The sequence below is a fragment of the Microtus ochrogaster genome, chromosome X (assembly GCF_000317375.1).
Source record: "Microtus ochrogaster isolate Prairie Vole_2 chromosome X, MicOch1.0, whole genome shotgun sequence".
NCBI classification, from domain to species: Eukaryota; Metazoa; Chordata; class Mammalia; order Rodentia; family Cricetidae; genus Microtus; species Microtus ochrogaster.
The window spans coordinates 39,254,838-39,281,990 of record NC_022026.1 but is presented as its reverse complement, the minus strand read 5'-3'; the positions used below and the strand labels follow the sequence as shown (position 1 = coordinate 39,281,990).

At 39.2% G+C, this 27,153-nt stretch overlaps 1 protein-coding gene across 2 annotated transcripts in view; it reads right to left on the bottom strand.

Moving 5' to 3' along the window:
- The window catches only part of Wwc3 (WWC family member 3), a 108,977-nt gene that overhangs the window by 15,562 nt on the left and 66,262 nt on the right, over nucleotides 1–27,153 (bottom strand). Inside the window, exons 6-12 of one of the 2 annotated variants that reach the window (XM_013350590.2) lie at nucleotides 22,797–22,926; nucleotides 21,804–21,953; nucleotides 18,997–19,070; nucleotides 11,178–11,420; nucleotides 6,321–6,410; nucleotides 5,049–5,611; nucleotides 28–145 (exon numbers count right to left, since the gene is read on the bottom strand). In XM_013350590.2, coding sequence (XP_013206044.2) covers nucleotides 28–145; nucleotides 5,049–5,611; nucleotides 6,321–6,410; nucleotides 11,178–11,420; nucleotides 18,997–19,070; nucleotides 21,804–21,953; nucleotides 22,797–22,926 — 1,368 coding nt within the window. Of the gene's footprint in view, nucleotides 1–27; nucleotides 149–5,048; nucleotides 5,612–6,320; nucleotides 6,411–11,177; nucleotides 11,421–18,996; nucleotides 19,071–21,803; nucleotides 21,954–22,796; nucleotides 22,927–27,153 lie in introns of both variants that reach the window. The other variant, XM_005358700.3, reaches the window with a different exon arrangement.

Genomic DNA, 27,153 nt, shown 5'->3' with positions numbered 1-27,153 from the left:
GAGGAAACAAGGTGGTCATCTCCTAACCTTTTAGTTAAAGGTTCAAACACCCCACTGTCACTGGCAAGAGAGTAATCTGACAGGCATGCAGAAACACGGCGTGCTCTCCTCTCCAACCTCTTTGCACTATCTTCCCGGAGGGTCACTGCTGCAAACAAGGGACACACCTGGGTCAGGAGGTGATAGACAGTATAGGAGGCCAGGAGAACATCTACGGTAGAGTGCTGAAAAGTCAGTAAGTGCTCCAGAGACAAGCCATGGCATGTGCATGCAGATAGACACTGTGCATGATTGTAATATTCAAAACCAAAACCAAAGCAACAGACTTCCTGCTTTTTTTTTTTTAAGGCAGAGACTCACTATGAAATCCTCGCTTTTTAAACTTGAGATATTTTTTATTCTCCTACATGCTGGGATTATAGTATATTCCATTACAGCTGACACTGACATCTTCTTTAAGAAGTTTCTTAACTGTATAGAAATACATGTGGACTCTTACATCTTGTATTTTCCCTTTGATGATGATCACATAGGATGTAAAGTGACAGAAATGGGAATTCCCTAAAAGAGTCTTGGAAGGAAAGGCTAAAAAAGTGACAGAAATGGGAATTCCCTAAAAGAGTCTTGGAAGGAAAGGCTAAAAGGAGGGGATAGAGGAAGCAGAGATTTGGAGGAGATGTGGAGAAAGAGAATCACAAAACACACTTTGTTCAAATATATTATAATGGCATATAATATATTATGTGCTGATTGATTAAAAAGTAACAATATTTCTAAAAAGAACAAAGACTCACAAGAACAGCAGTTACAATACGTTGTTATTTTTCACTTTCCTTCTTTATGCTCTTTGGTGTTCTCCATATTTTAAAAAATAAACCTATTTGATATTGCTTTTATGATCACCTTTTAAAACTTATCTAAATATATCCTAACAGAATTCAATGATTTTTCTAAACAATGACACCAATTCATCCTTTGAAAACACTGTCTTGGAGACCTGTGACTTGCACAGGGACCGACATATCTCTGTTGATCTCACGGTAGCAGCCTCCCGAGCCACCCTGGGCCACACTTGCTTCTGGAAGAGCTTTCCTAAGTCAGAATGCTACCATTCCTGAGTATTTGATTTTTATCTTTCATATCTACTTTTAAGAGCCAAATATAATCACTGACATTTTCTTACCTATTTTACCCTTTTCTTTCACTTAAGTGGGTTTCCCTTTAAAAAAAGAAAGATACAAACACACTCAATCTTTTTTATGTTACATGTGGTTATATATGTAGAAGCCTATATTTTACAGGGGACATACTTTGTTAAAATACAGAATACATATGATGTCCCAAGTTAAGCACTGCTATGCTGCCACTTGCTAATAATATGGGTATCTCAGTTGTCTCTTTGCTTTTCATTGGCTAACCAAGTTCCATAAACTGAAAATGACACTCTGAACTGAAGGAAAGAATAAGTCCAGGGACAACCCAGCTCTTTTTAACCAAATTATTAGCACACCAACTAAACCGAAACACATTAAACAGATAACTGGAAACAAAAACTGGCCTTCCATTTGTTTGGAATACCAACCATGAGAGTAAGCTGCTTCTACTATGATCAGCCAAGGCCAGAAGCAGGCTCTATCTTGAAGTAGCTGAAGGCATAAAACTCTCTAAAATTGTAACCAGAACTCTGAAGTCCTGGTCTTGTCTTCATTCCAGTCCCATGAAATGATCCCAGCCCTGTGTGCATGTGGAACCCTCTGGTATCTGAGACTCTACACAGCAGATCTCTGTAAGTAAAGGCAATACCTATTTCCACTCACTCCTCTGACACCCACCAGGGATGCTTCCTCCATCCACCTTGAAATCCCTTCAAAGAAACAGCACTAGCTAACAACCCTCTCACTTTCATAGTCCTACCCCATAGTACAAAGCTAAGCAAAATAGTTCTCTCCTCATTACAATAACAGTACTTTCAGAGAGGATGGAGACTGAATGTTCAAAGTCACTGAACTCACAGAGCAACAGAGAGTAACTTCACTGGGTTCCCTGAGTGAAAAAAAGACACAGCAACTTCCACACTACATACTCACAACTCTAGGATTTCAAGACAGACTTAGGAAACAGAAAAAACAGCACCAATGAAACAGGGACTAGAAAGAAGTCTTCTACCCACTCATTTGAAAACAAAAACAAAACAAACATACAAAAACCATGCTGCTCTTTCCTCATTAAAGATAGACAGACACTAACACCAAGGAACATAATAAACACTGCTTCATAGAAAGGGGAAAAACTGAAAATCACATCATAGACAAAGCTGCCTACTGGCATATTAAAATAATGAATGCTATTAAATTCTGGAGAAAAAAATACATGTAGGAAATAAATATTGAAATGTTTTAGAAAAGTTCTTACATGATTATTATGAATAACAACAGTGAAATAGTAATGATAATGACAGTCAATAAGCTACCACCCCCAGCCATCCTAAGCATGATGTTCCTGCAAAAGTAGTGCACGCAGCCTGAGCAACAAAGAGGGACATGGAGAAATACCAAGGCCACTTACAGTAAACGTTTCTGTGGAGCAGCATGAGAAGAGATAAAAAATCAGAGTGAAAACTATAAGATTCCAGCTAATAATTTTAAACAGGGCATGTATAATAAAATAATAATAAAATAAACTGAGCAAACTTAAAAGAATTTTGTGGACATTGTTAGCATATTCTAACCAGTAGGTAAAAACAGGAGAGTATTTCAAAATCAGGATGCATTTAACTTTAAAAATCCAGGAAAGACAAACTGTAGCAAAAATGTAAAAAATGTTCCAAATTACAGCCTACTCTTCTGTTGTGCCACCTGCCCATCTGACTGCCTTAAGGCATAAGGGGAAATCACTGCCTTCTAGCTTGGGCAATTTAGATTTTTATCTTAGTAAAATTTTATCTTACTAAAACTTGCCTGAAGCCAAACTTAGATTTTACAGAGCGAGGCTGAAAATGGAAGGGAAATGCATTACCCTAAGCATCACCAGATGATAGAATGAGGGAAATCTGATAAGCATGCTTGAATGTTACGACAACTCTAGAATGCAGAGTTGCCAAATCACACAGGAAGGCAAGGAGTTTCCATGTGTTGAGGCTTGACATCAGTTTGCCTGCTCTGGATCCTGGGAGCATCTAGCAGGACCCAGGAACTGATTCTGTCAATTATTTCAAATTCCTAAGGACACAAGTTAATGACAGTGTCATCCAAGAATCTACCACCAGGTGGCAGTCTCTAAATGTAGATGAAGCAAAACCCTCCCAGTCTAAATTGTTGGAACAAAAAACTAAAAAAACCCTGATTGCTCTTTGGGCTGACGAGGGAGGGGGACTTGATTGGAGGAGGGGGAGGGAAATGGGAGGCGGTGGCGGGGAAGAGACAGAAATCTTTAATAAATAAATTTAAAAAAGATTAATTCAGCTCAGGAATTAATTCAACTCTTCCCCTTCCAAACCCATCTTTTCCCTGACCCAGAGAGCCCTCATGCAGACTTTCTTCACAACCAAATATTCTTGAAATTCAGCCTTTAAAGAGAACTTAGAAGGGGGAAGAGTAGAAGAAAGATGAGTTTAATCGAGGCATATGTAGAATTCTATCATAATTTCATTTCTGTTGAAAGGAATAAGTATGGAGTGATGACCCTGTAATTGTAAAGAAGAACGAAAGGAATAAAGGTTACCTGAATGAGCATACAAGTATGTTTGCAAATGTAGGATAAGGTACAAAAATAATAGAGAACTCAAAGGCCAAGAGGCAACCCATAACATAATGATATCCAGATTAACATGTAAATGCTAGCAGACTGCTATATAAGGTCATATCAATGGATATTCCTATCAATCTATCAGTTCATCTATCTCTTAGATAACAAAACTGTGGCAAATGGAAGAAACCATAAAGATCACCTTGTTAAAGGGCAAGAAATGTGGGACAATCCAAGGAAGGTCACAGAACTAGAAGTCAACATGACAGGGAACAGAAACTTGGCCTGCAGACTGCTTGTTTGAAGCTGTTTCTACTACGTTACTTCTGTATTCCAGTTTTATTTGTGACCTTATTTATGTTGGATAGACAGCCAATAGAAAATGTCTCAGGATTCTCAGCCTCCACACTACTGACATCTTGGGCTAAATCATTTTTGTTGTTGTAGGGGCTATACTATGTATTATAGGAAGTTTAGTAACCTCCCTAGCCTCAATCCACTAGGTACCAAAAGTAAGCTCTCGGCTCAGTTGGGAGGACTAGTGTTTCCCCAGACTTTGCCAAAATTCCCTTAGGGCAGGGAAGAACGACCCACCATGCTATTAAATTATCTATTTCTAGCCTGAATTGAATGTCTAGAATATTTTTGCTGTGTAAATGAAAGTTGACTATATGGGCTGAACCTCATTTACAGGAAAACTTGTTCTTGGGGTTACGTTACAATTGTCAATAGTTTCTCAAATAGCATTGCCGTATCCATAAGGAGTTGAACTAACACAACTGAGTAGATAAAGAGTCCTACTATATAGTCTGGTGGTCCTTCATCTGGAGAACAACAGAGAAATGATTGAGTGCTAACTGGAATGGTTTCTGAAATGGCACAATCAGAATTAGTTCCACGTTTGATAGAAATAAACTTAGAAACAAGGGCATGTGGCAAAAGAAAAGTCAAAGTAACAGAAGAAGTAGATATTTCTACTAGAATGCTAGAATGCAATCAGATGCAAATTTACATGCTGGTCTGAGGAGAGCATACACAGAAAGTTCCATCTTAACACATGCCCTGCTGAGTGCACTGAGGTTATTCGTCTTTGAATATGAATGCCTATGAATAAGACTATGTAGATCTTAAAGTTACTTTTCAACAATTAAGTAAATTCCATAAATGAGCTGACTACAACTGCATCAAGCTCAATCTTTCCTGACACAGACAGGAAAGATTAATGAAGATCTGCGCTCTTTTTTAGCCCTATCAATATAGTAAAATAATAGCTCACCAGCAACTCGAAAGTCATCACCACTTACTTCCACTAGTGGGAGCCACAAGTTGAGTTCCCCGCTCACGGGGTCCTTCCCCATCCACAGGGACTGCATGTGGCTGAAGTGTCGCAGTTCCCTGCAAATCTTCATCTCCTAGAGTAGAGGCCTGTGACCGCAGTCTGTCCAGTGTTCCCAGGCCTGGCACCTCAAAGTTGTCAGTCATCTGTGCCAGAGGGGAATCTCTCGAAGCTGGGAGGAAAGGTGTATCTAAGGGAGAGCTGGGGGGTGACAGAGAGGACAAGGAGGAGCGAGAGGACAGTGAGGCCAGAGACTGTGGTGTATCCAAGGACCTCCTCTGCTTGTGGAAGCCCAAGTGACTCTGTGGGTCTGTGAAGGGGACATCACGTCCCAGGGAATCAAAGGGGATCAGATCAAAGCGCAGAAGCTGGCCACACTCAGCATCAGCCTTCTCATACTGCGGCAGGCCGTAGATGTCCGTGAAGCTGATGGAGCTGAGGGAGCCACGACTTGAGGCCAGAGAACCCCTGCTGGAGGCCAGGGACCCACGGCTGCTCCCAGAGGACACAGTCAGGGTGCTGGCAGATAGGCTGAAATGAAAGAGCCATGGTCTCAGAAAAACACATGCTGTTTCCACTACCCACCACATGGTACCTGGGCTGTAGCCTCAGGGAAGAACAGAACAACAGGAATGCAGTTCTAAGCTTGAGAGAAACTGAGTAGAGTTTGTTTCTTATCTCTTTTGAATGAAACTCAATACACAATAGTAGACTCCTTCCTGAGTTGGAGGAGTAACTGATAATGTCATTTATACAAAGTCCTTCACATGCGCTTCATAATACAGTAAGGGCTTGACAAGGGGAGATGCCATTATGCATCCATTTACAAAAAGCCCCACAACAAAAACATGCATAGATGAATGCTTTTGAAGTTGCTAAGTAAATTATACAGTCCTTTAATACACTTGAATTCATAATTGAACTCTATATCATCCTGCCTCAGCCTTCCACATGATAGAATTATAGGCATGTGCAAACATACTATGGTCAGACTTACTTATACTGAAACCAAATTTGGTTCTCCTCATTTTATCTGAGTTGTATGTTAGCAAGTTATGTACAAAAAATACCTACTTTTCTACTCTGTTAAATCCCTCTTCAGGTTCCAATTACTACCAGCAGAAAAGCAAAGCTAAAAGAAACTATGAAGTTCATGTACATGCCACTGTAATATAATACATGTCTCTATAATATAATAATATAATTATTAGGCATTCATTTCCCTTCAAAAGTAGCTTACCTCTTTAACTGGGATTGGAGATATGATGTTAAACGTGTAGCTTCTTCCAGCTGCATAAGCAGACAATTTCTTTTTTCCTGAAGTAGAATCCTATAGACATAAAAATAGTTATTTGGTGGTCTGATAGGAAAGTAGTTCAATGATACATTTGCCCAGCACACTTATGGACCTGGATTCCATCCTCATTACCATATGGAGAAGAGGTAGAGGCAAAGGAGAGCAGGGAGGAAGGGAAAGAGAGGAGTAAGGTAAAAGGGAGAGGAACAGATGCAGGAGAAATTCAATTATAAATGCCCCATAAATAATTCAGGTTGGAAGGATTAAGTGAATTCTAAAGGCATACAGTATAAATTACAACATAATAAAACATTTTGTCTTACTTGGAAAAATACATTCCTAAAACTCTACGTTGGGCTAAAATACTGTAGATACTTGATATATACATGGTTAGAGCAAGTGGATGAAAGGGAAAGTAAGTTAGTCTATGGATGGATGAAGACATGAACTTGTGAACAGGTGAGTGGACAAGTGGGAGAGCAGGTAGATGGACAGGTGAGTGAGTGTGTGAATGGTGGTTAAGGTGAGTGTACACAGCATGCATTAATTTGATGGGATTCCTTACAGCAAATTCAACTCCTTCATCCTAGGCCCCCTTAGGCAAAAAACATGCAAAGTTCCATTGATATTATAGTGAAACATGTCCTGTAACATTTTACACCAATTCAAACATTTTCATAACTGGAGTCATTTATTACACTACACATTTTAAAGCTGAATAACATACATTAAATCCAATGACTTCAAAGCATGGTCCATAGATCCTAGGGGAATCCCTGACAGCCTGTCAGAGGTCCTAAAATATCCCTTCTTCACTATATATCTGTGAGCATTAAAGATCTTTCATGTGTTCACCACACATACAGGCCAAATGCTCTAGCAGCTGCCTTCTAGAAAACCAGATGCTTAAAAGTTTATTACAAAAATGTTAAAGTACTATTGTCTCTTTTCTTTACTTCAAAAACATTATAAGCCATAAAATTTTTATTTCTAATAAGGATTTTTTTATCAAATAATAATGTCAAACTAATTTCTAAATCATTAATTACTGACAGGTAAAAAACCAGTATGAGCTCTTTGGGAGTCCTTAGTAGTTTTAACAATGGATGTAGAGTCTGGATCCAACAACTTGAGAAGAGCTACAATATACTCTTTTTAATGTAATAGTTTTAAGATTCTACTTACCTATAATTTAAGGAAATATCTTATTATTTTTTCAAAGAAAACTTTAGCAACAGAATGCCCTCTTGTGTTAACTATTTTAACATGATATTTAGAAGTTTTTAATTAGTGCATAAAAAAGAACAATACTTTAACACTTGGATTTATGTCACACCTCATTTCCTGTAGGTCATTTGATTCTATCCCATTTAACAGATGAGGAAACACTCATGGAATGAAAGTAACTTGCCTGGGTTATGTAAGTTCAAAGCTTGGTCATCAGCCTGAACCAAAAAGCAGGGCAATTTACCAGACCCCAATGTTTCTACTTCCTGGTATTCTTATTCAGTTGTTAATATATGACAAAAAAAGAAGGAGGCATGTTTTCATCACAAAATATTTCCCAAATTTGGGGTCATGCTTAAATTCCTACCTAACATGTAGCAATGGAAAAGGCACCGAACTTTCATCTATAGTTTCTTTTCCAGAAAATAGAGAAAAAGTAGAAGAAAGAGAGTTTCAATATGTTCCCTCACTGAACTTTATAACTGTAACTCTTCATGAATGACCTTGGAGTTGAGACAGGCAAAGATAGGGTCCTGGTCATTTAGATACCCTAACTTGGCCAGAAGAAGCTATTTGTTCTGCCTCCGCTTTGGGTCTAAACATACAGATTGTGCTACGAGAAAGCTCTTACCATGTGAGCTCACACTTAAATTGGTGGGAAGTGACACTAAGAAATGTGTCCAGCATCCACTTGGCAGAACCTGTTAGCAGCTGCAGGAACCCTTTGGGGCATTTGCGCTCATCTCATACTCAGCAGCTGATACAAAGTGCAAAGGGGAGAGACACTTATCACACATGTATGTTCTCCTTTAACCAAGGTCATTTTGTAGCAGATTAGGAAATTCACTTGTATATAGTCTGCTCATATTGATGGCGCTTGATGCAGAACTGACTACCCAAGTTGGCCCCACAGGAGACCACAAGCTAGAAGAAAACTAGTCCAGCTTTGTTGTCTCATCTCTTGGTCCCAATCATTGGAGTTAACTTTGTCCCCAGAGAGTTCTGTAGATGTGTACCCCGTGCCCACAGCACTGGCAAGTATTGAACTTCACATGGGAAGGAAAGTCATAGTCAAAGGTGTGCAGGCTCTATTTGTAGTTCAAATCCACCCTGCTGAACTGAGACCAACAAGAACTCCAGGCACTCCTATCCAGAATATATAAAAGAAAATACCAAGCTTGAAGAGAAGCTAATGTTTATCTAAGAAAACACAGAAGCCCAAGAGTACAAAAGAAAAATAAAATCAGTAGCATTGTGCCGTTTGAGATTCAGACTCAGTTCTAGGTTTGGAGTAAGATGGTAGGGTAGGCTGTCATCTCAGGCAAATTAAAATTCATTCTACTCATTACTAGGCTAAGCTGAACTCTCCAAACCCTACCTCTTCCTTCCAATGTTGCCATGAGCTCTGAGCTCTAAGTACCTCCAGACCACCACTCATTTAGGCCACCTAAAGATTAACAACGAGCATCCAAATATCAAGATTGTTAGGCAATATGAAGAACAGTCAGAAGTCACAGTGAATGTGGGCGTAGCAGCGCATGCCTTTAAACTCAGCATTCAGAGGCAGGTGGATAGGTGGATCTCTATGATTTTGAGATCATCCTGGTGTATATAGGGAATATATATAGGATATATATATATATATATATATATATATATATATATGAGAGAGACCCCATCTCAAAACAAACAGACAAAAAATAAAAAGGAAGCCACAATGAAACCATCACTAAATGTATCTGCACAGGTCAATTAATTCTGATTACTTAAACTCTATGACTATGTAGACAATGCTCTGGAAGATACAATTTAGGGTCAGGTCAATATACTTAATTGGAGCAAGCCAGTCCCCAAAGCTCGGCAGATAGCCACAGATAAACCACTGACAGCTGTTAAATGTGGAAAGCAGACCCAGCCTTCATCACACTCCACAATCACAGGCAGCAAATGGAAACCAGGAGACGTGGCACATGATGAAAGGCTGAACAACTTGGCGTCTGAGAATACAAAGACACAAGCTTCACGTGTCTTGTGCTTAAAAGAGTCTCAAGAGTAACTGAAGAGGGGCACAATCAGAAATGGACTCACAAAAGGCTGCCGACTTCCTACTGCAAAAGAAAGAGCTGGCTTCCCTGGCTAGAAATCAAAGTTGGAGATAAAAGCAATAGGGAGACACCCACAATGCTACAGGGAGCAATTTTCCCCCACCCCAGGCAACAGAGGTTCCCTGTTCTAGAGCTGGAACACCACCTGTGCCCCCTTGATATACTGCAGTTGCCTCCTATCCTGTAGAGGTACTGCTCTGCAAACACAGGCAGAAGCCCCAAGCACCTGCACCAGAAGGGGAACAGTATAAATGGTGCTTGTTCTTCTTCCTTCTCTATTGCTGTCCTCCACTATTTCTTTATATTTGTTTCCCTTTTTCTGGAGAAAAGAAGTCATTCTGTATTGCACTATCAAACTCTGAAACTCACTATGTACCCCAAGCAGGTCTCAAACTAAAGACATTATCCCACCTCTAAGTGCTGGGATTACAGGTGTGAACCATTACACCTGGTTTTCATGTCCCAGTTTTGAGTTGGTGCCAGGAACCTTGGAAAGCATCTGGTACCTCTCATAGTACAGAAGGCATATGATTCAACTTCTCACATATTCTCTAAGGAAACGTACCAGTCAGTCACTGTTCTCAGGATAAACGGAACATCTCTTATCTGGGAGTACCAAATCTTAATGTAGAATCTCAGGCTATTTTGTCACCTAAGTATGATGTAGATTTAGGATTTTGAAGCATTTAGGATTTTAGATTTTCATATTAGAAATTCATAGAAGTGCATCTGCAAAAATACTGAAACATTAAATATAAAGAACAAAACCAAACCTCCAGCCCCAAGAGGAGGCATATGCCCAAGATCCCAGGACCTAGGTGGTAGAGGCAGAAGGATCAGTAATGCAAGGCTAACCTTATCTACACAGCAAGTTGTAGGCCAACATGGGTACATAAGACCTTGTCTCAAGCAATGAAAGAAAAAAGAAACAAAGGAAGGAAGGGAAGGAAGGAGGAAATGAATAAAAAGAGAAAAGAAGAAAAGAAAGAAGAATGAAGAGAGGAGAGAAAGGATTCTACGGCTGTAGCTTGATGATTAAAGAGTTAGCTTACCATGCAAAAATAATAAAATAAAACTAAAATCCTCTAGGGCCAGTGAGCTAGTTCAGCAGGTAAAAAGGCATCTGCTGCCAAACTTGGTGACCTCGGTTCAATCCCAGGACCCACATTACAGAAGAACCGACTGCAGCCAGTTGTCCTGGATCTTTACACTGGTACTGTGGCACACACATTCATTCATATACACACATATACAAAATAAATAAAAATGTAATAAAGTTTTTAAATTAAATAAAATATACCAAAATTGGAAACATTTCTGGGGTCAAGCATTTTACACAAGGACTGTTCAACCTGTTATCAATTAAGAACATCCTCAAATCATATACAAGCCATCCGTTTAGTGTTTCTACTTGGCTCATTTCTACAAGTGTTATCCTCTGCCCCCCAAATCCTGGAAAGCCACATACCTTTCCGTGGCACCCTGTGCAGATGTGGCCCGAGCACGTTGGATCTCCTCCTCCAGGCGCCTCCTTTCTTCTTCCAGTCGGGCCACATCTTCTGCCGACCTCCGCTGCTGAATAATGAGCTGCAGCTCCTGCAGCAGGGCCTCCTTTTCTTTGATGAGCTGCAGCCGGTCCCTGTCAGCCTCAGCCATGCCTGGCCATGACTCGTTAGCCAACTGAGCCAGCTGCTGTTGAATATTGGAGACTCTGAGACAGAGAGGGGCAGAAAGAGATAGGAATGAATGAAGCGAAAACCTTATGTGAACATATTTTCTTCACCATCGCCGACTCCATAAACTCACTTGATTAAATAAACAGTGACATAATTGCTCTGACCTTCAACTTAATAGCCTTTGGAAATGAGGGGTCATGAAAGCACTGCAGAAATGCAGAAATCCTTTGTAATCTCTTCTCGTCTGTGCTGTGAGGTGACAATTATTACATTGTACTTATTTTTAAAAAAATTGAAAATAAGGCTAGCAGCCCTCAACATGGCAACACTCTGTGTTTCCTACATGATACCATCCCAGAGAGGAAGGAAGCTGCTCATGTCTCCTTTTCCCACTACCATCAGTATACAAACTTTCATCCAAAAGATGCCCCTGCCTTTCTGCCCCCTTGTCCAGGGGTCAGCACTAACAGACACATTGGGAAAATAGCTAGAGGAAAATGCATCCATCAGGAATGTTTCAGAAAAGAAAAGCTCTGGGGCCCCAGGCTCCACATCTGTTTCTGCCTGCCCCAGAGAGTGCCCTTGGCCAGGTGGGATTAAAAAGTGCCTTAAGGAGGGGGCAAATACTCAACAAAAGCTGAGTGCTTGAACATTTCCCTCTCTCCCTAAATTTCCAAGTGCTTGCCTGGCAAACAGATTTCGTCTCTTGTGCCCTGAAGTGGTGTTGAATTCAGATTAAATAAAATAGACATGGCTCGTGTTTTGAAAACATACTTAAAAGTGTGAGCAGTATGTTTTAGATAAGAATTCTTTAAGAAAAAAAAAAACTAGGAATGCCAGACCCAATGTGAACCCAGTGCTGTGGATTATGAAGTTTGGCACACATGCCTAAAAACGAAATCCAAAGACTTCATTGAGATGACAGAAATCTGCAAGAATATGTAAGTGTCAGGCACAACACAGCCTAAGGAAGCGATTATAAAAGTGGAGCCTCAGGACTGGCGCCTCAGGATCACCTGGGAGCAGTTAGAAGGGCAACCATCAGGCTCAAGTCCAGATCTACTGACTCCTACGCCATGAGGCTCTGGGCTCTTCTGTTCACTCAAGTCGAACAACCAGGACTCTCAGAGCTTCTTCCTCTGCAGCTCCGCCCAGTCTGGAAGGTGCTAACTGACCTTTAGGGAGTTACATTAGGCACCAGCAGGATGTTGTTCTTCACGAAAATGGGAATGGCAGAGACAGGGCTGGAGCACGCATGATACTGCCTACCTCCTGTGCCCAGGGCACATGGCACTAACCGTGTCTGGCTTCTTGCCTGTTGGGTGCAGCCCTCAGAATCTTTCTCAAACCTGAGCTCCACGTACATGTCACCATTGTCTGGAGTTACCACATGCATTAAATAAATTGTGGCCCAGCCCTGTGCCAAATTAGGCTCTGTCTGATCTAGATATATGCACAGGGACTCATGAAGTCTGGAGAATTGGACAGAACTCTGTGTCCAGGTACAGAACCAACCTGAAACTCATGGTCCCAGAAAGAAAAGGGTCTGCAGGCTAAAACCTAAATGTATGCATTTATTCAAGCCCAGTTCTCCAGAAGGTAAAAAAAAAAAAACTACTTGTACATAAGTAGCTTTATTAGATAAGCTGTTTTCTAACCTAAAACTAATATCCTGAAAATGTACCAGAAAATGAAGCCAAATCATGTCACTGAAAATAGTAATGCTAGAGGCAACTAAGCAGGGCTTAAGTATTCATTCACCTATGTCTAATTAGTGGAATTAAAAATTTATGGCTGTAATATATTACTGAGCCCAAGGAAAGCACACTTTGTGAAGGACCATAAATAATCCAGTAGAAAATTAGACATTGTATCCAGTAAAATTTCTAAAACAATCTACTAAAAACTAAAACAAAGGTAAAGAATAAATATAAAAGACTTGAAGACTAATGAGAAAATCTGGCTATGTCCTCACAGCAAATTTTTATTTTAGTTTATCTACTCATTAAGAAAGCCTATCTAAGCTTAGCTAAAACTAGCCACATATGTCACGCTTATGATACAGACATATTCTCAAAAACATTCCTTTTGAGTTCTTCTATAGAGGGTTTTTTTTGTCCTGTGGTGTGTGTGTGTGTGTGTGTGTGTGTGTGTGTGTGTGTGTGTGTTACTAGAGCCATCTCCTAGACAGCATACATGCTAAGTAATCACTTATCACTAAGGTATATACCACTCCACCCCAACCTGAGCAGTCTGAATTCCCTATGGGTTTAAATACAAAGAGAACAAGCCTCCATTGAGACTGGGAGCTCTATGCTAACCGATTTCTACAAGGATTCAAAACTTGCTGAGGGTGGCAAAAGATCCAGTTCTAGATAATTCTAGCTGTCTTAGAAAAATCTCAAGGGATTCACACTATCTAGAAAAATCAATGAGCAGAAAAGCTTAATTATTGGAGGGAAGAGAAGTACAGCAAAAATTTTCAAAGAGCCTGCTCATCTCAAGCATAATGAAACAGTAGAACAGTCAACGTTAAGCCATGTACTATAACTTTCCATAACTTACGGAAAATAAAAATGTGCTACGAAGGGCCAACCTCTCCAGCAGAAACAAGATCCGGATGAGGATGATTTCTTGCAACCCATCTGGTAAAGTTGTTTGGGTCATGTTGAAAACTAGGCAAGCATTTCCATGCTTAAGCACGTTGCTTTGCTAATTCTGACTTCACAACAATGAAGATGCTTGTAAGCTGCTTTTCAGGATACCTCAGAATCTAGAATACTGACATGTTGAAAAAGGCAAGCTCCTTCTTTGTGACCACACTCTGGATAGGGACTTCTGAGCTTCCTTCAACCAGGTCAAAAAAGGCACATCTGTCTGTGGTCTGTCTCTTTTAGAAGCCAAAAGCACTAGAAGGAAGGATTCTCCCAACAACAGACCGCTAGCACAGTTGCCTGGCCTTTCAATATCAAGCCTTATCATGCCTTGTGCTTTGGGCTAAGGTCCCGGAAACAGGAGGTTTCCATGAGGAAGCAGATTTCCTGCCTGAGGCAAAACACAGATTGCCAGGGTCTGTGCAGCTTCTTCTAGATCCATGCTAAATAGCTGATCCACTGCTTGAAGGCCCATTCCTTGGAAGGGCCATCATTCCAATTCTGAGCATAATAGGAAAAGTAATTTCCAGAAAAGTTTTTCTTTGAAGTATCATTTCAATGAAATTCAGTGCTCAAAAAGACCATGATGAAGGTTTCCAGAAAAAGAAAAAATACTTTTCCAAGTTCATTTTTAAAGAGCACTAAAAGCCACATAAAATTGGGAAGGGATTTCCTTCCTTCTTTTTTTGTACAAATCCACTATACTCTTTATTGATTTTTTCTTTTTTTTTGATAGGTTACATATAAGCTTATAGCTTACATATAATCTTTCATGAATGCCTTTAAGAGCTTTAAAACATATGTTTCCCTATACTTAGAGTGAAGAAATAAAAGCAAAATCTCACTTCAGGTTTCATATTTATTATGTGATTTCTAAATTCTGTTCCTTGAGCAGGTCTAATACAGAAGCAAAATATGAACTATTCAGTCCTGATATCTGACCAAGTGTTTTTTCTGTCACAAACAAGGCATGTTAAACCATGAATGGAAACCTGTGTTTGGGCTGCAGAAACTACTCAGATCTTTAGAGTTCATGGGGAAATCTTTGTTTCCATTTTCTAGGAGTAATGCACTTTTAATATTAAAAACGTTTGCAACACATCAAGAATAATCCCAAATCCTACCTAAAATCTTCAATCTGTTGTATAATTTCCCATGCTACTAAAATCCTGTGGCTTTCCGGAATAGCAAACAGAACTTCAGGAAACCTGTTACTCCCATTTGATGGTGACAAGTCATGACAGATCCTACTGCCATGATGCCAACTTAGAAACTTGTGTCTTCAGATTTCAATTCCAAGCACATATCTGGCGTCTCATACATTTTCACTCAGTTTTCTTCTCGTGAATTTTTACTTTTTATAAAAGAAAGGTCAAAGAAAATCTCAGCTAAGATCTAATTGGAAACATGACAACATCTTTAGCAGGATAAATGAATATTGACAGGTCAGTGTGGATTCCACTAACCTCTACCTGGGAAATTCTAGAAGTCTCCATTTAGAACACATGGTACAAGAAGTATCTGTCAATATACTGCTGTCCTACCATGCCTCTCAGCTACACTCTTTTAACATTTTCTCTCCTTGAGATGGACATATCTTTAGAGAGAAACTTTACAAAATGAAAAGTAGCAAGTCTTCAAATGAAAAAGATGAAGTTATGATGGCAAACATGCTTTCATTTACTTGTCAAAGCCCATATACAAAGCTACTTAAGAAAAGAAGGGGTAAATCCAAGTGACTAATCAAATTCAACTGGAATCATACTACCACTGAATCCTGACAACCAATGAACACCAGAAACAATTCTGAAAGCAACACCAAAGACACAGGAACTGGATACACCACATGTTTTGTTCCTATCTGTGCTGAATGTTTCCATGGAGATGGCTACAAATTATGCACAGTTCTGGACCAAGAGCTCTTAAGTTAAAAATACGGAGCCATCTGCGTCATCAGGATTGCTTCAAGACTTGTTCTTCCAATTTCAAAAAAATTTCAAAACTTTTAAACTAGTCATGTGAAAATATTCCTCTCATAATGTCTGTCATGGGAATCCAAAAAGTCATTACAGGAGGAAAAGGTAAAAGCAGACCTCTTGGGACATTTCAACCCAGAGTTGAAATACCAAACAGGTTATTCTTGACAGTGGTTGTTTAGTCAGATAATTCTCCAGATTCTCACATTACCACCTGGAATTATACATTCTACTCCTAGGGACTTCCTCTAACTCTGAGCACACACAAAACCCTTCATTGTCCAGAACTTTGCATTTTTTATAATATTGTATTGATTTAAAACAACATCAATTCTAGACACTCAAGGAAAAACTTCTTCAAACTGTGTAAAAGCATCACCTTCTTTCCCTTTAAGAACTGGCAAAACACAAGTGATTCTACAGTGGATATGTATAATGGTTACTTTGTATGTGTGAACTTGATTAACCTAAGGGATACGCAGATAGGTGGCAAAACATGATGCCTGACAGTATCTAGGAGAGAATTTCTGGAAATTACTAGCATAACTCAGAAGACTAAGTAAAAAACTTGCTTTTTTTTTGTTTGTTTTTCGAGACAGGGTTTCTCTGTAGCTTTTTGGTTCCTGTCCTGGAACTAGCTCTTGTAGTCCAGGCTGGCCTCGAACTCACAGAGATCCACCTGCCTCTGCCTCCCGAGTGCTGGGATTAAAGGTGTGCGCCACCACCGCCCGGCAAAAACTTGCTTTTTTAATCTTCTTAGCAAGCATCATTCAATGGATTAAAATAAAGTATTGGATTTACTGACACAACAAAAACAAAAAACAAAAAGAACAAAAAATCTGACAACTGTTGTGGTTTAAAACAACACTACTATTTGACTACAGCTTCACAGGTCAGCAGAGCCATGTTTCTTCTAGAACGTCTAGGAAAGAATACATTTCGCTGCCTCTTCCAGTTTGTAGTTGGCCTCTATTAACACCCACCATGACTTCTCTTACTCTGACCTTCCAGAGTCTTTCTCACAAGGATCCTGCGTTGGAAGTGGGCATCCTAGGATCATTTAAGAACATCTCTCCCCATCTTGGGATGCTTAAACTCATCATACCTTCAGAGTGCTGTTTGTCTTTCATTTCTGAGAAGCCTCTAATATGCTGCTAAGGTAGAAATGTTGAGACCTGGATTCTTCTAAGTAGTTACAGTAAACATATTATCAGGGTTCTAGCAACTGTGAAAGAATACTTTGATGCAAAAGTAATGATTAAGTGCAGTGTTTACCAACTGGAACATCTTAAATCCTCAACTATTTGCTCAAATGTATTACTTCAACATCTAAAAGGTGACTTGATATGTACTGACACCACTTCTAGAACAAAGAAATCACTTGCTATGTTTGGTAAATGTCACAACAACACATAACAATTATGGTCGTAAGTGTAGCAATAATCTATTTTCTGTGTTTAACACAGCACAGCAAATTCCAGCACCCACACTTGGCAGTCCCACTTTGAAACAGGCACGAAGGAGCAGAGGCCTGGTCAGAAGAAACAATTGCCCCCACAAGTACCCAAAGCTATCATGAAAGAATGCATGAAAAATGAAGCATATGACCAGGGAGGTAACCAGCACTGGCCAATGAACTTGAGAAATTCAATGCCAACCACATCTCCACCCTGAAAAGTCCTGGGAGAGCTGGTGAGATGCTTCCCAGTAAAGAGAAGTAGGTTTTGGTTTAGGCTACTGCTACAGCAGGAAATCAGATGGTTTGCTTCTCTATTAATGTTACAGTTTCTTACAGGTGATTTTCAAGATCTCAATGAACATTGGCCCAAGTGTCAAGCTATTAAGTCCCTCACTTTGCCTGGTATTCTGCTCTCCCCACTGAAGATATTAAGACAATATGTAATCCATAACTACACAGCATATTCTAAAGCTGTTCTTCAGTCTGGGCCTTGTCATCCTAGCTCCTCAGAAAGTTGATAGAAGAAGATCACAAGTTCAATGCCTGCTTGGGTTAACATGAGTTCAAGGCCAGCCAAGGTACCTTAGAGAGATCCTGTATGAAATACAAAATAAAAAAGCAGCTGGGATATAGCTCAGTGCAAGACTACATCCTTAACGTATGTGATGCTCTGGGTTTTATTATCAGCACTGCATATAAAAGTAAAATAAAAATTAAATGTTTTACAGTTTTTTGAAACATTTTAAAATTATTTGGTTTTCAGACTCTTTCTATAAGGTATAATAGAGAAACTGTCTCTAAATAGAGGTGGTGTGAACCATGCAAGTATTGAAAATGGAAAATCTAAGCACCTGAGGAGAAAGAAAGACACTAAAATCACAGAGGCAAAAATACTGTGCTGTGCAAGGATATGGTCAATGTTCAGTGGTGAAGACTGGAGGGAGGGATGGAGTGAGCAAAGACAAACCCAAGGCACAAACCCTGATAAATCTAAAGTTCGCAGAAGGCAGGTCAAGTATAATATAGGTCAACATAAATGATGTCACTTGTCTCCAACAAATGAACTCTAATAGATACTGCTATCACTTGCTGACATATCAATACCAAATTGGTTTTGATGGTAAGATAAATAGCTTTCTGCATCAATCTAAGTGATTAATACCAATGTGTGTGAAAGACAAAAGTTTGCTTCCACTGGTCTGATGGATGGATGCTATCTGTAGGTCGGAAGAGAAGGAGGGCAGGAAGAGAATTGCCAAGTATCTCATATGATAGAGAATGTTGCAGTAGTCTCTTATAGTTTCAAGTCAGCTAAACCTCAAATACTGACAATTTTATATTTTAAGAGTCATTGAAAGTTCACCAGATATGTTAAGAAGATATAAAAAATAAAGGACCTTTCTTTTCTATTTCATTCATTTCTTTCGGGTAAAATGTGGGCATTTAAACTCTAGAAACATGCTTGGCCTTTTTATGTGGAAGAAAGAAAGCAAGTCCCAGGCTATAAAAGTATGCTTCTTACCTTTTTCGGGCTTCTTCATACTGCCAATTAAGTCTGACACGGCCTACAAGTCTTGTTTTATCATCAAAGAGAAACTTTACAGAACACAAGGGACAAAAAAAAGGAAGAGAAAGAATATTAGAAACATGTCTTCCAAGTAGAAAATTAACTTAAACTTTTTGGGGGAAAAAAACCTAAGATTATATATATAGAGAGACAGGGTTTTTCTGTTTAGCTTTGGAGCCTGTCTTGGCACTCACTAACTAGACCAGTCTGGCCTCAAACTCAAAGAGATCCACCTGCCTTTGCCTCCCAAGTGCTGGGATTTAAGGCGTGCACCACCACACTACAATATATTTTTCAAAGGCCTAGATGTAATACTCTGCCGCTACCCAGGCTGGTGAGAACTGAGAGGACTTTTACTTTCTAAAACTGGTATTATTTTTGTATTTATTTATTTATTTATTTATTTATTCATTCATTCATTCATTCATTCATTCATTTATTTATTTATTTGGTTTTTCGAGACAGGGTTTCTCTGTGGCTTTGGAGCGTACTAGCTCTGTAAACCAGGCTGGTCTCGAACTCACAGAGATCTGCCTGCCTCTGCCTCCCAAGTGCTGGGATTAAAGGCGTGCACCACCATCGCCCGGGCCTATTTTTGTTTTTAAAATATACAAACACATACACTCATCTACTATATCATTACAAATAACAAAAATGAATTATGTTTCAGTTAACTTTAAGCTGACACAAAGGCAAAACATTCACCCATACTTTCACTATAGATTATCTAACTCCTCATTTAATACAAAATATGGGCAACCCTACATATTTGTAAGTTCCACGATGTAGATTCAACCAACCATGGGTTAAAAATGTAGTTAAGTTCACAATGGTTGCATCTGTACTGAATATGCACAGACATTTTTCTCCTGTCATTGTTCTTAAGATATGAGTATAATAACTACCCATATCACATCAGTTATTATAAATCACCTAGAGATGATCTGAAGTCAACAGGAGGAATTATGTGGGGTTCCGTGCAAATAGCATACTATCTGACATATGGGACATAATCATTTGTGGATCCTGGTATCCTATGGGGTTTGGGAACCAATCCCACATGGACACAGTCAGAAAAGTAGATGTTCTACTCAGAAATGGCAAAGTTTAAATTAGACAGACTAATTTCCTAAAGAAGGGGCTAGAGGATGACCTTCTAAGGCTCAAGGCATAAAAAGGGAACCAAAGATAAAAGGAAACAAGGCAAGGTCTGGACTGGGGAGTATCACCTACAAGTTATGTTTGAAATGCTTTCAATACTATCAGTAGTTAGGCTTAAATATTTCCATGCCAATTATATCGAAGGTAACAAAATCCACACAAAACAAAAAAAGTAGTTAAACCAAGATAACAGCTGTAAGGCTGCCAACCCAGGGCCGACCCTTTTAAACTTCAGGGGCATGACAATTTACAGCTGTAATGGTAGAACCAGCCACCACTCCCAACCTGACATTTTTAGAATGGCTTATTGAAATCATTAGAGAGCTTTGATCTTATCTGTTTTTCTCAAACTAATTAAGAGCTATAAATTCTAAATCAACTTTATGATAAGAAAAAAAAAGTCATTTCCAGAACTCAATGAGTCTTGTGCATGCTTCCTTTCTTCACTCCAAAATCTCTAGGCAAAAATGACAAGTGTTTCAGCTCACAGATTTTTCTCTGTGTGGCAACAGTATTCTTTAAACAAAATATCCTTTCCCAAAAATGTCAAAATATACTCTGAGAAATAATGAAAATAAAATTGAAACATTATTTCCAGAACACCTAAGACACAGCAATTCATGATATATACTATACTTCCTCCAGAAAGGCACTAATTTTCAAACTTTCAAACTACTAACAACTAAAACACTGACCTTCTCACAAATTGTTTGTACCCCTCTCTCTTAAACTTTCCTTTATTTAATGGGAAAGGTAGCATGCCTTACACTAATATTTTACCTTTACTTAATAACCCTTAAGGAAAAGAACTCCTCCAAACTGCTTTCATGTGGTTATAAATTAATTTCAAACTTCATCTAATGATGTTACAATAATATGTCTTTGATTATTAGCTACCCAGTTTCAAATGATGATTTTCCCAATTTGTTTTTTGTGCTTTACTGATTATCAAGAAAGGGCATGTTAAAATTGTTCCAAGTCTCAAAGAAAATCAATTTCCTGACATTGTCTTAGAAGAACAAGAAATAGTAACAAAGTATAACCCTAACTGACAGAGCCACATAGCCTTTGGAAATCACAGCCTAAATCGGAGATCAGTAATCTGATCCTAACCAGGTCCAGCCCACTGACTGTTTTTTGTTTGCTTGTTTGGGAAATAAAGTTTTGGTGACAACCAAAAAGCTCATCTCTTAGGTATCATCCAGGACACGTTTTACATTATAATGACAGCTGATCAGACAAGGAAGTGACTAGAAAGCCTGAGAGATTTACTATCTGATCCTTTGCAGAAATCATTTGCTAAGCCACACTCTATAATCCTGGATATAAAAAAAACAACAAACAAACAAACCACTTAAGTTTAATGCTGGCAAAGCAGCTGCCATTTTTAAGACTCCTAATCATAAGACAATATACAGTCTATACCACTGCACCATTACAGCTAAATGTGAGAAATGTGATTTTCCTTTCAAATTTACCAACACAAAAGCCAAAATATCTTTGAAGTAGAAATGAAATGTTATATCAAATGTGTGACACCACCACCAAAGCCAGTGACTCCTCTTTAGGAATGTTCATGTCTCAGCGCCGGGTGATCATACCTCCCCTATAGAGTCAGTCTGAGATCCAGCATCACAAAACTGCTGAGGGACACCAGAGTCACCAAGTGCGCCTGTATTGTGAGGGAGATCTTGTAGAGGGTCCGCAATGGAGCAGCTATTCTTGAAGCTATCAGTAAGCTTGGCCAGGCTCTGGAAAAGAGTAAGGCAAGTTCTGTGAGTGGACATGGCATGGTTTCCTTCCTCTAGAAACAGCTGTTTCTTTCTGGTTCAAAAGGGTCTACAGCCTAAGACTAAAGAGATGTCCCATCCTACTTCCCATTATCATTAATTTTTTTAACAAAAACATACTTTTGATTACTTTACAGAAAACTGTTAGTCATTTCAGTAAAGAGAAACTGAGTCATTCTGGTAACACACACATAAAATAGAAAATAGTTATGGTACCATTGTTACTTCTTTTTAAGCCGTCACATTCCTTAATTTTAAAAAGTGGCCAAATCCCCAAATAGTAACTGGATCTGACAAAGATGCATATCACCTCAATTTTTTTTAATAGGTAATCAAGAGCTAAAACATTTTCCAGACCTCACATTTATAACCTGATTTTTTTGTATTCATTGTGCTACCTGGTTATAAGTAATCTCCTGTGGATTTTAGTATGCCCCAAATTACACTAAGTACGCATTCAGGCACATGGAACTTGTTTGTGTGGATATTCAAGAGAAATAGGACTGTTTACTAGTCTTTAAGCTTTGAGACCTATTCACTTCTGGCATCAATGAAGACACTGGAACCAGAATACATAAGTGCAACAGAACTCAGGCAAAAATGTTTTGGAAGGGGCAAGCCATCCTGAGTTTATATAAGGAAGAGGTCAGGCAGAATTAATACACTTAATTAAACATGGTGTGCATGTGCTCAAAAAACACATAAAAGTTCTCATGAGTTTTATATATATAGTAAATATATAAAATGTAATAAATGACAGACAGGTTGGCAGACAGAGTTTTCAGGAAGCAGCCTTGGTTTCACCTGCATCAGGTCCCGCCGCTCCTTCTCGCCTGTACAAATGGCTTTCTTGATAGTACGGAGCTCATTCATTATAGCCTGGGCCTCATCCAGTTTGTAGTTGGTGTGAGAACTTGACATCTTCCGGTCAATCCTGTTTAAAAATAAGAAATTAGAGTTATTCCACATGAAATCCTTTTAAACAATAAATATTCAAAAGAAATATAGAAAGGTGAAAAATAGTTAAAAACAGAGTTGGAACAAAATAGCAGGGACTCCATGAAACCTTCTGTCTTTGTGGCAAATATGAAGACCTGAGACCTAGCTGATGGATGCCTACTTTTGCTTCAGGAGGATCCTGTGTAGGGGAGGAGGCCTCTATTTTCTACTAAGCGTCAGGATCGAGTAATAGATAAGATTGTATATTTCTTCTTAGGGAGGATAACCAAAGTTTTTTCATTTATTTTCAGTATTATCAAGGTCAGTGGTCAAATATGTTTATTAAATAAACTTATGGCTGAGATTTGTATACCGGAAGGGTACATGGAAAATAGCAAGAAGTAGTATGTTCCAATAATGTACCTGAATAAAAATTGGAACCTCTTTTTGTGGCACTGGGTACTTTTTTGTGGTACTTTTTGTGAACCCAAGACCTTGCACAAGCTAGGCAAGCACTCTACCACTGCACTATATCCTCAGCCCTTAAAACTTGGAAACTTATGCCTTCTCTGTTCATTCACTTCATTATAGTTATCACATCACTATCACTTATACTAGCTTGATACTTTGATACTTTGCTGCAGTCCAAACATCCATTCAGCAAAATTTCTTTTCTTTCCCTTTCCTCTTTCTTTTTTTATTTTTTTTATTTTTCTGGTTTTTCGAGACAGGGATTCTCTGTGGTTTTGGAGCCTGTCCTGGAACTAGCTCTTGTAGACCAGGTTGGTCTCGAACTCACAGAGATCTGCCTGCCTCTGCCTCCCGAGTGCTGAGATTAAAGGCGTGCGCCACCACCACCCGGCTCCCTTTCCTCTTTCTTACCCTCTGTCCTCCTTCTGTCTGTTCATTCATTCAGTCAACCTATGCACATAGAGGCCTGGCTGGGAGTAGTAGATATAGAACACAAAACAACCAGACTTGGCTCCACCTTCCAGTTGCAGGCAGTTTTGGGATCATGTCCTCTGTCACGTCTCCTAAGTGTCAAGCCTCAGAAGCCTTTAAGGCTAAGGAGATGGAGAAATTGGTCCAAATGCAGAATGAATTCCTTCCCTGGAAAGTAGCTATCTTACCTGACAGGTTCCTGGCCCACCATTACAAAGGTTCTGAGCCTACTAATTTCCCCACAGGTTATCCTGAAGATCTGGATCATCCTTGTGGGTCCAAAACTACCTGATTGTCCACTACACAAATATGCTATAAGTAGTAGAAGTCCAGCTCCACCACTCATTAGCTGTTGGACCCTAGGCAAAGCATCCATGTCTTTTGATCTATTTCATTGTGTCTCAAATTGGAATACCTAATAATACTTCTCCCACAGGAAAGGCATACTATTTAAGGAGAATATGTAAGGAAAGGACTTACCTGGCAGAAGGCCTAGAATGTAATGTTTGTAGTAATTATTATTATCAGTATAATAAAAGTACTTACTCATTGGAGAAAAGGTATTAAATTACAAAATTTACTCTTTTATTATTATTAATAAATTCCTTGTCATATGTGTAAGAGTGTACCAGAGTTGACCTGATCTACTGGCATCCTTGGAACAGAAGGATAAATACAGAAGCAAGAAACCAAGTTGGAACAGGACAATAGATCTAGTCAGTATTTATATGAAAGCCATCAATTACTATGAACATTTATGAAAACAGAGCCTAAGTCTTTTCCCCAAGAGAACAGATACAAATACAGCACAGGATCCCACATACTGCAAGATGACAATCCCAAATCCAATCATAGCCTGCCTCCACAGGCACTTCCATAAGGGATCATTCTCAAATGTACATTTCTACAAAGGAAAAAAATTTAGTTATACACTATTTTAATTATTTTCATGTATATTTCAACTAAAGAGTTCTATGCTGAAAGATCATAAACTGAAGTTTGGGCTGTAGGTACTGTTCTTTGTTCTCAAAAGATCCCTACTCTGGTTCCTTCACAACACCTCATGCAAATGATTGAGGTGATTAGCTTTAACTCCTAAGCACCTTGATGGTTGTCATTAATTTTAGCAATAAAACATGAAAAGTTCTGTTGAGTGTGGCATTCAGGCGAGTAGTCAGGCAATGGATACAGGAGGATCAGAAGTTTGAGGCCAGACTAGGCTACACAGGGAGACCCTGTCTTAAAACAAAACAAAACAAAATGGACGTGTGTGTGTGTGTGTGTGTGTGTGTGTGTGTGTGTGTGTACACATGCATGTGTGTTTCCCCAGCATAGTATCAGCTTGCTATTCGGTGGATGAAAAAACAAAAACAAAAACCAATAGCAAAAAGACAGCACCAGGCATAGAGAACCTTTGTACAAAAATTCTTTTGTCTTCAAAAGCAGTCCCACTTGTGACAAGATGGTTGGTTTTCTCACTCACTACAAGTGTTTTGACCTGTAAGTTGAGTGTGAAAGTCACAAAAGTTTCTACTCTATACTTACTTAACTGACCACATTTTCATAAGAAAAATCAATGTCATGGACTGAAGCTTTGCACAGAGGAAGCTGCTAAACTAAATGATGAGATAGAAAGGGAGCCTGGAAAAAGACTAGAGAATCACCAAAACAAATATCAAGTCCTGGTTCCCTGTTGTCCCTGAATGCCTACAGGTAGGACTGAGAATTTTGTTTATTCAACAACTAGCTCCCACAAGGTTAGAGGAGGCACTTGTTACACTAATTATCATTCACTGACATATATAGTAGTTACTATTGAAAGGAAGTCTGTGGTCTCTGTAATATGTAAAGGCCCAGGACTTAACAGTAGAAAGAATTCTCTGGTGGAGAATGCTTTTGGTATAAAATTACTGAAGGACAAAGTGACACTCTCAAATAATGATGAGATTCAAGAGCACAGGCTGGCAGTTAGGTCCAGCTGTACACCTGGATCTGGAGTGTAGCTCACGGCTAGAGTATGTGCATAAAATGTGTAGAGACATGAGTTCAATCTCCAACACTAGAAAAAAATTTCCTTGAGAGCTATTCATCTCAGCATTAGGACCCACAATGCAGGAAAACATAAAGCAGGGTCATCCCATGTATGTTTCCACTTTACACACTCTTGAAAGAACCACAAGTCTCTAACAAAAGGAAAATTCAAGGGCCATACATGTTAAACTGCTAACTGTCAAGAAAGTCACCAAATATGTCTTGTAGGCCTTATTTGAATAATATGTTCTGTATTAATCTTCTGATGAAAGGCTTTACCATATATAGTTGTTAATGTCATAAACTGAAACTTTTGTAGGCTTATGAAGTCTACTGAAAAGAGGAAGGTCATCTTCAAACAAAACCCTAAAGCCAGAAAAGTCTCTAGCCACCAATGGCCACTGCCTCTGGTACTAAGCCTTCCTGTTGTTCCAGAATGAAAAACAGAGCAAGGCCTGCAACCAACCCTCACATAGAAAAGGTAAACTTGACTATATTAACGTAATTTTCCAAGTTCCTGGGAATGGGTGTCGATAAAGCATCCATAGCTGTATAGATATGTTTCATAGTGAAGGCTACAATCCCACATCTGTTCATCTAGCAGACCTGAATGTGGTGGCTGCACTGCAGCTTTCAGCAGTTGCAGCATTAAAACTTGACCATTGTTAAAACTTGTAGGGGAGCCAGCAGCCTGTTGTGACACTAGGTTGTACTAGGAACAGAGGCCACATCAAGGAAAAGAGACCCAACTTCATCAGCAGCATGTGCAATTTAGCCCAACATTGAGTACTGCGGAGGCCTCCAGAGAATAAAAATGGACTTCAAGGCTTGGACCTGGGCTCTGGCCACAGCTCTACCTAAGTAGCCATGAGACAGTGAAACACAATAAAGTTTAGTGACTAGCAAGATGGCTCAGAGTGTAATTGCACTCACCATATAAGCCTGATGACCTCAATTTGGACCACAAAACCTATACAAAAAAGCCAAATGTAGTAGTGCAAAGTGGAGACAGGAAAACTCACTGGAAGCTTATGGGTCAGATGACTTTGATATGCGACACCTCAGAAATAAGAAACCATGTCTCAACAATGTAGAAGGCAGGAAAGAATCAACTCTTAGAAGTTGTTCTCTGACATCCACAATATGTGCTATGCTACCTGTATACCCATATTCACACATCACCTATCTCCCTATCTCTCTCTCTCTCTCTCTCTCTCTCTCTCTCTCTCTCTCTCTCTCTCTCTCTCTC